Below are 12,266 nucleotides of genomic sequence, written 5' to 3' on the forward strand. Positions count from 1 at the left end.
GTACACAGTGACTGCACCAGCAGAATAGTGAGTGCAGCTCTGGAGTATAATACAGGATGTAACTCAGGATCAGTACAGGATCAGTAATGTAATGTATGTACACAGTGACTGCACCAGCAGAATAGTGAGTGCAGCTCTGGAGTATAATACAGGATGTAACTCAGGATCAGTACAGGATCAGTAATGTATGTACACAGTGACTGCACCAGCAGAAAAGTGAGTGCAGCTCTGGAGTATAATACAGGATGTAACTCAGGATCAGTATAGGATCAGTAATGTATGTACACAGTGACTGCACCAGCAGAATAGTGAGTGCAGCTCTGGAGTATAATACAGGATGTAACTCAGGATCAGTACAGGATCAGTAATGTAATGTATGTACACAGTGACTGCACCAGCAGAATAGTGAGTGCAGCTCTGGGGTATAATACAGGATGTAACTCAGGATCAGTACAGGATCAGTAATGTAATGTATGTACACAGTGACTGCATCAGCAGAATAGTGAGTGCAGCTCCGTAAGTGACACATCACTGGAATTAGGATCTCTGCAACTACATTATGCTTCTCTCAGATTAGGTGGCAAAAATCGGGTGACAGATTTCCTTTTAAATACTTTTTTTTCTTTGTTATACCTGATTTCCCCTGTAACTGGAGCTGGTGTATTAGACCTAGTTACAGGGGAAATTCTGCCTCCTGGATGTATAGCAGAGGTGACTGGTTCTCTTAGGACCCTGCAGCTCCTGCTCCCTCCCTAGACTCAGCGATCACCTAAAAGCAGAGACCATATTAAACCGCATGTGCCTTCTGTATGCGGAGTCTGGCCGTGTCTGACAGCCAGCTCCCTGCCCCCGCAGCTGCACAATCACACATGGCTGCTCTATCAGCTGCTCCACTATGTAGAGTAGAGCGCGGTCTGCCCAGATGATTGCTTATGGGCGATCAGGAAGTAGTTTAAAATCTTTTTGCCTTCTATAGCTTCTGTGTTGTACTTTTTAATGGTGGCTGCAGAATGAGTTAACTGAGAATCCATCAGTGAGCTCATTCTGACAAGAGAGCTTATAACTCTCTTTTTTTCTTCCTTCTTTTGAGCTCCTTTGAATTAATGTATGATCAGCTTGACTCTCATGTGGTCATAAATCAGCTGAGAGGAACTGAGAAGGAAGGAACAAGAAATAAACTCCCCACCTGAATGAGCTCACTGACAGGTTCTCAGTTCATTCATTCTACACCTATATGTTCTCTCATTTTCCTTCTTTTCTTTCCCAGGCATTTACCACTGTTATATGGAGTATGACACCTTCAAGAAGCAAGGGGCGACGATGAGCAATGTGGGCTTCACCACCAACCTGAGCGCCTATTTCAGTGTGCAGGAGACATGGCTGGCCATCTGTACGTCTCGCCCTGCGCTTCTCTACCCACTTATTGTAATCTATAGTGACCCACACATGTCCGTAAAAGCTTAGGAAGAATCATTTAAAGGGCCAGTACACCATTTTAAAAGCCTATGCGAGCAATTCGTTGGGGAAAGCCACAAACAGGCAGATATTGACCCTACAGGGCAATTATCACATGGCAGCCCTGATAAATGGCCATAGATAGATACAGATAGATGGAGCTTCAGCCGCATCCTATCGGCTGATAACAGGGAGTCCTAGAACTTTAGGCTTCGTGTTCCCTATAAGAATGTTTGTGTCAGCACCACCATCTAGTGGCCATACACGGTACTGCAGCAGTCGGGAAATGATATGTAACGGGAAAAATTGAATTTATTTGTGGTTTTTTTTCATTTACATAACGCCATTCAGATTACGGCACAGATCACTTATCTGATGACTTAGATCGTGTCCATCTAGATTTTCACCAGATTAGTAATGGCCGTACATATGAGATCTGTCAGACGAACGTTGGCGCACATCCACACCGGCTGCTAAACTGGAACAGTTGTTACATAGCGTAAATGAGAAAAATGCTCGCTGCTCAGTTTGAAATTATTTTTAAAATTGCTCAAAAATCTTGATTCTCGGCAGCACGTTGTCCCGTGTAAACAGGAGATGCGCTGCCGAGTCGTGGTCACAATCGTCCTGTGCGAACAGAAGCGCGCTGGACCTTTATTCCCCCTCTATTATACCGTCTTATCCCCCCAGTTATCATCCTGGTGGTGGTGGAAGTCATCCTGCTCTTACTCCTGCTCTTCCTGCGGAAGAGGATCCTCATCGCCATCGCGCTGATTAAAGAAGCCAGCAAGTGAGCGGGGGAGGGGAAACGACCCAGCGGCCCGGGTGTAAAGTGATTGAGTGACCGCTTCTCTTTGCCTCCACAGGGCGATCGCTCACATCATGTCCTCCCTGTTTTATCCCCTCGTCACCTTCGTTCTTCTGCTGGTGTGTGTGGCGTACTGGGGCATCACCGCTTTGTATCCTTCATCGGCATCCGCCATATACCTTCCTGATAGAAATTGAGCCCCTGGGATGACAGAAAGGGGTTAATAGTGTAACGTTCTCCCAAACAGCGCCACCTCTGAGCACAGGTTGTGGGTGGTATTGCAGCTCAGTCTTATACAAAGGAGCTGAGCTGCGTCATCACACACAACAGGTATAGAGGTGAGGCAGTGGTCTGGGAAGAAAGCAGCCATGTTTATCCACTGTAGGAAGAGTTGTAATTGTGGCCCCAAAAGTCCCTCAAAGCTCCTACGCTTCTTGTTTTGGGGAAGAGGCAAAACTTACAAAGTTCAGAAAGTCTAACTCCTCATCTGCTCCTGTCCTTCATACTGACCCTGATCACTACCTCTTTACCTACATAATAGAAGATCTTCTTAAAGGGGTTGTTTCACCAACAAGGTGTGCCTACAAGATGGCTGACAAACGTGATCATAAGGCCACAATGATTATAGAAATGGGGTTGTAAAGTCCCCTGTGTGTATAGAGCAGTAGAAATCATGTGTGACCACTGCTTCATGCACTAGTAGTGGTCGCACATGCTCAGTACTGCTCCATGCACTAGTGGTGGTCGCACATGCTCAGTACTGCTCCATGCACTAGTGGTGGTCGCACATGCTCAGTACTGCTCCATGCACTAGTGGTGGTCGCACATGCTCAGTACTGCTCCATGCACTAGTGGTGGTCGCACATGCTCAGTACTGCTCCATGCACTAGTGGTGGTCGCACATGCTCAGTACTGCTCCATGCACTAGTGGTGGTCGCACATGCTCAGTACTGCTCCATGCACTAGTGTTGGTCGCACATGCTCAGTACCGCTCAATGCACTAGTGGTGGTCGCACATGCTCAGTACTGTTCCATGCACTAGTGGTGGTCGCACATGCTCAGTACTGCTCCATGTAGTAGTGGTGGTCGCACATGCTCCATTCACAATCTACAGCAGTGGTGGTCGCACATGCTCAGTACCGCTCCATTCACAGTCTTCAGCAGTGGTGGTCGCACATGCTCAGTACTGCTCCATTCACAGTCTTCAGCAGTGGTGGTCGCACATGCTCAGTACCGCTCCATTCATAGTCTTCAGCAGTAGTGGTCACACATGCTCAGTACCGCTCCCTTCATAGTCTATAGCAGTAGTGGTCGCACATGCTCAGTACCGCTCCATTCATAGTCTATAGCAGTAGTGGTCGCACATGCTCAGTACCGCTCCCTTCATAGTCTATAGCAGTAGTGGTCGCACATGCTCAGTACCGCTCCCTTCATAGTCTATAGCAGTAGTGGTCGCACATGCTCAGTACCGCTCCATTCATAGTCTTCAGCAGTAGTGGTCGCACATGCTCAGTACCGCTCCATTCACAGTCTTCAGCAGTGGTGGTCGCACATGCTCAGTACCGCTCCATTCATAGTCTTCAGCAGTAGTGGTCACACATGCTCAGTACCGCTCCCTTCATAGTCTATAGCAGTAGTGGTCGCACATGCTCAGTACCGCTCCATTCATAGTCTACAGCAGTAGTGGTCGCACATGCTCAGTACCGCTCCATTCATAGTCTACAGCAGTAGTGGTCGCACATGCTCAGTACCACTCCATTCATAGTCTATAGCAGTAGTGGTCGCACATGCTCAGTACCGCTCCATTCGTAGTCTACAGCAGTAGTGGTCGCACATGCTCAGTACCGCTCCATTCATAGTCTACAGCAGTAGTGGTCGCACATGCTCAGTACCACTCCATTCATAGTCTACAGCAGTAGTGGTCGCACATGCTCAGTACCACTCCATTCATAGTCTACAGCAGTAGTGGTCGCACATGCTCAGTACCACTCCATTCATAGTCTACAGCAGTAGCGGTCGCACATGCTCAGTACCACTCCATTCATAGTCTACAGCAGTAGTGGTCGCACATGCTCAGTACCACTCCATTCATAGTCTACAGCAGTAGTGGTCGCACATGCTCAGTACCACTCCATTCATAGTCTACAGCAGTAGTGGTCGCACATGCTCAGTACCACTCCATTCATAGTCTACAGCAGTAGTGGTCGCACATGCTCAGTACCGCTCCATTCATAGTCTACAGCAGTAGTGGTCGCACATGCTCAGTACCGCTCCATTCATAGTCTATAGCAGTAGTGGTCGCACATGCTCAGTACCGCTCCATTCACACAGGGGCTTTTTTGTGATTGGTGGCACTCCACTGAGTGATTGGCAGCTGTGATCCTCCTGTTAGCAGGGACTCTCTGGGTCGGGAAGCCTCTTATGAGTGCAGCGCTCTTAATGGCAGTAGACATGGTGGCGGCGCAGCAATGCTTCGGTGGATCCTTAACTTCCCCCAGGTATCTGGCGACCTCGGGAACTCCATTATACGTCCTCTCCACCCCAAACAGCAGCATCGAGGGGTGCGGCAATATAACCGGGAACGTGAGCTGTGACCCAATGGTGAGTATGGAGCAGGTCTGTGCCAATGGCAATGTGAGGTGATCCCTGACCATAGGCCGCATACCCTGCCAGGAAAACCTGCCCTCCGCTGTAATCTGGGGGGGAATCTGACAGGAAGTATTCCGTTTCCCTGCAGCACCACCTCAGGAGAACTGAAGCATTGCACAGTTGCATTGGATTATGGTGGGTAATGCAGAGCAATGGCGGTGGCCTCCTGGTACAGCACCACGTACATGGCCACCACCCCGCTCATGTACTTCATGTATCGGTTCATTAGTTACATGCCATCCCGCTCACACAGCTGCACGGACTGTGCTGTTACACTGTAACGAGTCCTGCACCTGTGGCATTCTACCATGATCCAATCCAAGCAGAAACCTTAACAATGGGGAGGAATTATTAGCACAGCACATTATAAGGCTGCGGAGCGGTGGAGCGAGGGTCCGGCTGTGCCCTGTCCTATATCATGTCCTCTCTCCCGCAGACATTTAACTCCTCCAATACTAGCTGCCCCGTGGCGCGATGCATCTTCTATAAGTACAACACCGAGGGAATCTTCCAGCAAAACCTCTTCAACCTGCAGATCTACAATGTGATCGGCTTCCTCTGGTGCATTAACTTTGTCATCGCCCTGGGCCAGTGCGTCCTCGCCGGCACCTTCGCCTCCTATTATTGGGCTTTCCACAAACCGAAGGACATCCCCTACTTCCCCGTGTCTGCCGCCTTCATGAGAACACTGAGGTGAGAGACTATCCACACACATGCAAAGTCACAGCTCACCTCCTCCTCCTGTACAATGACTGATAACACCTCTATATACAGTAGATAACACAGGATCCACCATTCACAATAGATATCACAGCTCACCTCCTCCTGTACAATGACTGATAACACCTCTATATACAGTAGATAACACAGGATCCACCATTCACAATAGATGATGTCACAGCTCACCTCCTCCTCCCCCTGTACAATGACTGATAACACCTCTATATACAGTAGATAACACAGGATCCACCATTCACAATAGGTGATGTCACAGCTCACCTCCTCCTTCTCCTGTACAATGACTGATAACACCTCTATATACAGTAGATAACACAGGATCCACCATTCACAATAGGTGATGTCACAGCTCACCCCCTCCTCCCCCTGTACAATGACTGATAACACCTCTATATACAGTAGATAACACAGGATCCACCATTCACAATAGGTGATGTCACAGCTCACCTCCTCCTTCTCCTGTACAATGACTGATAACACCTCTATATACAGTAGATAACACAGGATCCACCATTCACAATAGGTGATGTCACAGCTCACCCCCTCCTCCTCCTGTACAATGACTGATAACACCTCTATATACAGTAGATAACACAGAATCCACCATTCACAGTCGGTGAAGCCATGAGTCTATTGCTGTTAGTTTCCACCTAAAGAACAGGCTGAGGCATCTACTATTAGGTCTTGTCTCGTTTTACCATGATGACACATTAGTCTGCATAGGAGCTGTATACGCAAAATGCTGGTTGATTTTTAATGAAGAGGGTTTTTTTTAGAAAGTTGCTTCAGTTTTAGATATGTTGGAACAATTTTGATGAAATGGTTGTGGATATGGTTTTTTAATATGACCATCTGCATTTATCTCTTCAAAAGTTTGTGACCCCTCTGACTGTCGCCTCCAGGTATCACACGGGGTCGCTGGCATTTGGGGCTCTCATTCTCACCATTATTCAGCTGATCAGAATCGTCCTGGAGTATCTGGACCACAGGCTGAAAGGTAAAGCGTTCAGGAGACGCCGCACCGTCCGGTATATGGCGCAGGGTGGCGCCCAGCTGATACGAGTATACACAGAGAGATCATGTCTCCAGCTCTGTGTAATGACCGCTCTCTCCACTAGGGTCACAGAACGCCTGCACGCGCTTCCTCCTCTGCTGTCTGAAGTGCTGCTTCTGGTGTCTTGAGAAGTTCATCAAGTTTTTGAACCGAAACGCGTATATCATGGTAACACCGGATCTGAGATCTCCCTAACCCTGCACATCGCCCCTGTTTTCTTGTTTTTACTTCTGCTCTCCCTTCATATCCAAAGCGGCTTTTGGAAACAGTCAGCAGTTTGGCTCCTCCCCATTCAGCCTTACTGATGGTTTCCTTCTGTCAAAGAGCAGAGAATTGTGGGAGCTTAGATGAGAATTACAATTCAGCTGCAGATGTGAATGGAGAGAAAAGAAGATTTTAACCAATAACAGTGAAGGGACATACAAACTTTCAGGGGTCTCCTGCCCGCCACCCCCCTGAATGCGGTCATTGTAACGCACCAACGTTTTGACCCGCTCTCCTCCTTCCTGTGCAGATTGCGATCTATGGAAAGAATTTCTGCGTTTCTGCCAAAAATGCCTTCAAGCTGCTGATGAGAAACATTGTGAGGTGACTGCACGCAGCCCCCCCGGCCCCCCATGTTATACATCTGTACATACATGTGTCTCCTGCTTATTACACAGGGTCCCGTCTCCTCGGATAAGTGTCTGTCACTAATATGGCTTGTGAGTAATGTGTGGTGAGCTGGTGGGAGGAGAGGACGGCATGTCGCGGGCAGTGTGTGGCACAATGACCTGGACTTGGTGGGGTTACGTGAGGTTGGCAGGTGCCTATGGCTAGATGCCCTGAACCGGACCTGGTGTGTAGAGCCGGACTAAGACTTTGCATGTACTGAGTAATGTCTGAACCGGACATGACACATTGAGCTGGACTTGTGCTTTACATCTGCTGAATAACGTGTGAGCTGGACAACTAAGCCTTTCTATATCTTAAGTAGTGTGGAGCCTAGCACTTTGAGCTGGTCATGGCACATTGAGCTAGACCTGGGCTTTGTGTATTCTGAGTAATGTGACTTGGTGCTTTGAGCTGGTCTTGGTGCTTTGAGCTAGACCTGGACTTTCCCTGTCCTGAGTGATTGAGCTCGACCTGGACTTTCCATGACCTGAATGATTGAGCTCGACCTGGACTTTCCCTGTCCTGAGTGATTGAGCTAGACCTGAACTTTTCCTGTCCTGAGTGATTGAGCTAGACCTGGACTTTCCATGACCTGAGTGATTGAGTTAGACCTGGACTTTCCATGTCCTGAGTGATTGAGTTAGACCTGGACTTTCCATGTCCTGAGTGATTGAGTTAGACCTGGACTTTCCATGTCCTGAGTGATTGAGTTAGACCTGGACTTTCCATGTCCTGAGTGATTGAGCTAGACCTGGACTTTCCATGACCTGAGTGATTGAGCTAGACCTGGACTTTCCCTGTCCTGAGTGATTGAGCTAGACCTGGACTTTCCCTGTCCTGAGTGATTGAGCTAGACCTGGACTTTCCCTGTCCTGAGTGATTGAGCTAGACCTGGACTTTCCATGACCTGAGTGATTGAGCTAGACCTGGACTTTCCCTGTCCTGAGTGATTGAGCTAGTCCTGGACTTTCCCTGTCCTGAGTGATTGAGCTAGACCTGGACTTTCCATGTCCTGAGTGATTGAGCTAGACCTGGACTTTCCATGTCCTGAGTGATTGAGCTAGTCCTGGACTTTCCATGTCCTGAGTGAGTGAGCTAGACCTGGACTTTCCATGTCCTGAGTGATTGAGCTAGACCTGGACTTTCCATGTCCTGAGTGAGTGAGCTCGACCTGGACTTTCCATGTCCTGAGTGAGTGAGCTAGACCTGGACTTTCCATGACCTGAATGATTGAGCTCGACCTGGACTTTCCATGTCCTGAGTGATTGAGTTAGACCTGGACTTTCCATGTCCTGAGTGATTGAGTTAGACCTGGACTTTCCATGTCCTGAGTGATTGAGTTAGACCTGGACTTTCCATGTCCTGAGTGATTGAGTTAGACCTGGACTTTCCATGTCCTGAGTGATTGAGTTAGACCTGGACTTTCCATGTCCTGAGTGATTGAGTTAGACCTGGACTTTCCATGTCCTGAGTGATTGAGCTAGACCTGGACTTTCCCTGTCCTGAGTGATTGAGCTAGACCTGGACTTTCCCTGTCCTGAGTGATTGAGCTAGACCTGGACTTTCCCTGTCCTGAGTGATTGAGCTAGACCTGGACTTTCCATGACCTGAGTGATTGAGCTAGACCTGGACTTTCCCTGTCCTGAGTGATTGAGCTAGACCTGGACTTTCCCTGTCCTGAGTGATTGAGCTAGTCCTGGACTTTCCCTGTCCTGAGTGATTGAGCTAGTCCTGGACTTTCCATGTCCTGAGTGATTGAGTTAGACCTGGACTTTCCATGTCCTGAGTGATTGAGCTAGACCTGGACTTTCCATGACCTGAATGATTGAGTTAGACCTGGACTTTCCATGTCCTGAGTGATTGAGTTAGACCTGGACTTTCCATGTCCTGAGTGATTGAGCTAGACCTGGACTTTCCATGTCCTGAGTGATTGAGCTAGACCTGGACTTTGCATGTTCTGTGTGAGCTGGTCCTGCCATACAGAGCTGGATTTGATGTGTTGGTTTTCAGTTGGCGAGTTTTAAGTGACTGAACATTGAGTTCGACTTGATTTATGATCTGGACTTGACAGGAGTAACGAACACTTTGGCTTGTTGAGTGTAATGGAGGACTTTGCATGTCCTCCTGGCCTATGCATGTTGTGGGTAACGTGTGCACCTTGGTGCTGACTTCCTGTGTGGTCTTGGAGTATTTGGCATGTCCTCCGTGTGTTCAGCCTCTGGTGTCCTGTCTGCTCTCCTTTCTGGGATGGAATATGTTGTCTGTTGCTTCTGACATCTGTGCTTCTCCGCAGGGTCGTTGTGCTGGATAAGGTCACAGATTTGCTGATCTTCTTCGGGAAACTGATTGTGGTCGGTGGAGTAGGTGAGGAAACCAAATGACCACAACCAAGAAATCCATGCTGGCTGCCAGCAATATTTTAACTTTCCTTCCTTGTTCTACCTGTGGCTCCAATACTGCTATCATTTGACCCTCTAGGGTCATCTTCTGCCACCACCACTCTCATCATGGTGCTACATGATGGTCTTTCTTCGTAATCATCCAAGGCCTCCGAATTCCATCACCTCTGTCGTGTAGATCTCACACTAATGTGCCGTGTCGTCTTCTTCTCAGGAGTCCTCGCGTTTTTCTTCTTCTCCGGCCGTCTACCGATTCCAAATGATGCCTTCAAGTCGCCGTCTCTGAATTACTACTGGATACCCATTCTGGTGAGAGGCTGGGGAAGGGGCACGCTACCGATATGGACACTGATGGGATAACCTGGTTATATCCATAGCTTTACAAATGGCGGTCCTGGAGTCCTTGAAGGGTTCTTCTCGGCGGTCGAGTTCTCACATTATATACTTTTTTTTTCTTACAGACTGTGGTGTTGGGATCGTACATGATCGCACAAGGCTTCTTCAGCGTGTACACTATGTGCGTGGACACTCTCTTCCTCTGCTTCTGTGAGTATACATTACCATCTACTAAGACTTGAGATGTTGACCCCCAGCTGTCTGACTTGACCCCGGTGGTCACCTTGGACCTCGTGTCAGGCAGCTGAACTATGGAAACCTTCCAAATTTCATGAGGTTGACTAGTCCAGGGTTCCCCAACTCCAGTCCTCAAGGCCCACCAACAGGTCATGTTTTCAGGATTTCCTTAGTATTACACAGGTGATAATTGCATCACCTGCACAGGCAATAATTCCATCACCTGTGCAATACGAAGGAAATCCTGAAAACATGACCTGTTGGTGGGCCTTGAGGACTGGAGTTGGGGAACCCTGGACTAGTCCATCAGGTCTCAACCTCGTAGACGCATGGACGTCTGTGACCGACGCTCAGGGGTTAAACCTTGTGACTAGGACGATCAGGGCAATCATCCTGATCAGCCCAACTATACAGTGGAATCACCGTCCACCCCGCTGACCTCTCCTCTCTTGTCTTTTCCAGTGGAAGACTTAGAAAGGCACGACGGTTCCCCCGAGAAGCCATATTACATGTCCAAGTCTCTGATGTCCATCCTAAACAAGAAGAACCGGCCTCATAAGGGCAGTGACAAAAAGAAGAAGAAATAATCACTTTTCCGTGGAGATTCGCGGCCGATTCTCTTATTGTTAATATTATTGTTTTAGTTTGGTGCCCTCCGCAGATTTCAGGGCGGCCATTTTGTTTACATTTTTGATCATCACCGCTCCCATGAAAGGTTTTATTGACTGCTGCACGGAACCAAAGAAAATGGCCGGATCTGTCTTCTGTTGCCGCCCATGAATGACCGGGTTCGGTAGAGAAGCGTCACATTGATGGTCACCAAAGTCCCCTCTACACCCTTCGGCAGCAATTATTCCAAGATTACAGGAGTGAGGAGAATCGGTCACAATGTCTGACTGTTCCTCCTGTGACCTCTTACCTGTGAATATGCCTTCTTGGAAGTGAAAAATTACTCTACAAACAAATGCTTAGAAGTTTCCAGGGGCTTGTTGAGTGGGACCAGCTGGTGGTTAGGATGTATTATGGTCCTTGCAACCCTAACTACTTTCCCAGTAGTCTTAAAGGGGCCCGTTGAGTTTTTTGATTCACAAGTCCCACTCGTAACATACAGTGTGCCTTATGAGGACATACTAATATTGGGGGTTTATGTAATTAATAGGGAAAGCTATAATAGACAACATGGTCTGCGATCATAGAGCCATTTTTAAAAATGTATTCGTATTCTGTTACCACATCCTCCACTAGGGGGAGCTCCCATTCAAATCAGTATACATGTATGAGCAGTGAGCTTCCCCTGGTGGCTGCATTATATATGGTTGATCTAAATCTGAGAGGTGAAACTTGCTCACACCACGTATAGATGAAAATAAAAACAGCAGATATAGATGGCCGTGTAATAAGTCCCTACTTTTCCGTCCGTTACTTGGTTCCTGTCTAGATCATCCCCATATTCCGTTTCCTAATCTATATTCAGTCTTGGTGACCTTAGAGAAGGAACTAGAGGGGTCTCCAGCAATGTCCTAAAAAATAGCCAAAGAGGAGGGGTTAGACTGAGCCACAGCTTCCACTAGAGTGCACTTTACAGTGTATATAATACTTTGATTACATCTTCTGCTTTTAGATCTTTATATATTTTATATCCTATGTACATAATCCTGTATATTGTGTTCATAGATTTCTAGAAAAAAAAGTTTTCATAAGAGTTTAATAAATTGAATAATTATATGAAATAATCTGATTTCTTCATGATGACGTCGTATGCGAAACTGCAAGTCCCATGATGCTCCCTGTTGTAAGAAAACGCCCAAGTCAACCCTATTAAAAAAAAAAAAATCTGCTTCTTTCTTCACTTATGAGCCACTTCTTTTCCCCTGCCTCCTGAACTCATCAGCCATTCTGAAGACACCTGCTAAAATCTGTCCTGCTGAAGATAAGA

General features: G+C 47.6%; 1 protein-coding gene across 1 annotated transcript in view; it reads left to right on the forward strand.

Annotated features, from left to right (window-relative positions):
• SLC44A4 (solute carrier family 44 member 4) overlaps positions 1–12,063 on the forward strand; it is a 68,214-nt gene extending 56,151 nt beyond the window's left edge. The window contains exons 11-22 of the mRNA XM_073641846.1: positions 1,268–1,390; positions 2,146–2,245; positions 2,322–2,414; positions 4,762–4,864; positions 5,349–5,605; positions 6,553–6,647; positions 6,769–6,872; positions 7,219–7,292; positions 9,652–9,722; positions 9,972–10,066; positions 10,219–10,303; positions 10,793–12,063. Coding sequence (XP_073497947.1) covers positions 1,268–1,390; positions 2,146–2,245; positions 2,322–2,414; positions 4,762–4,864; positions 5,349–5,605; positions 6,553–6,647; positions 6,769–6,872; positions 7,219–7,292; positions 9,652–9,722; positions 9,972–10,066; positions 10,219–10,303; positions 10,793–10,917 — 1,325 coding nt within the window. The 3' untranslated portion in view covers positions 10,918–12,063. The remainder of the gene's footprint in view (positions 1–1,267; positions 1,391–2,145; positions 2,246–2,321; positions 2,415–4,761; positions 4,865–5,348; positions 5,606–6,552; positions 6,648–6,768; positions 6,873–7,218; positions 7,293–9,651; positions 9,723–9,971; positions 10,067–10,218; positions 10,304–10,792) is intronic.
• Positions 12,064–12,266: the final 203 nt, after the last annotated feature.

The sequence above is a fragment of the Phyllobates terribilis genome, unplaced genomic scaffold (assembly GCF_046119375.1).
Source record: "Phyllobates terribilis strain yellow unplaced genomic scaffold, ASM4611937v1 Scaffold_7__3_contigs__length_470593459, whole genome shotgun sequence".
NCBI classification, from domain to species: domain Eukaryota; kingdom Metazoa; phylum Chordata; class Amphibia; order Anura; family Dendrobatidae; genus Phyllobates; species Phyllobates terribilis.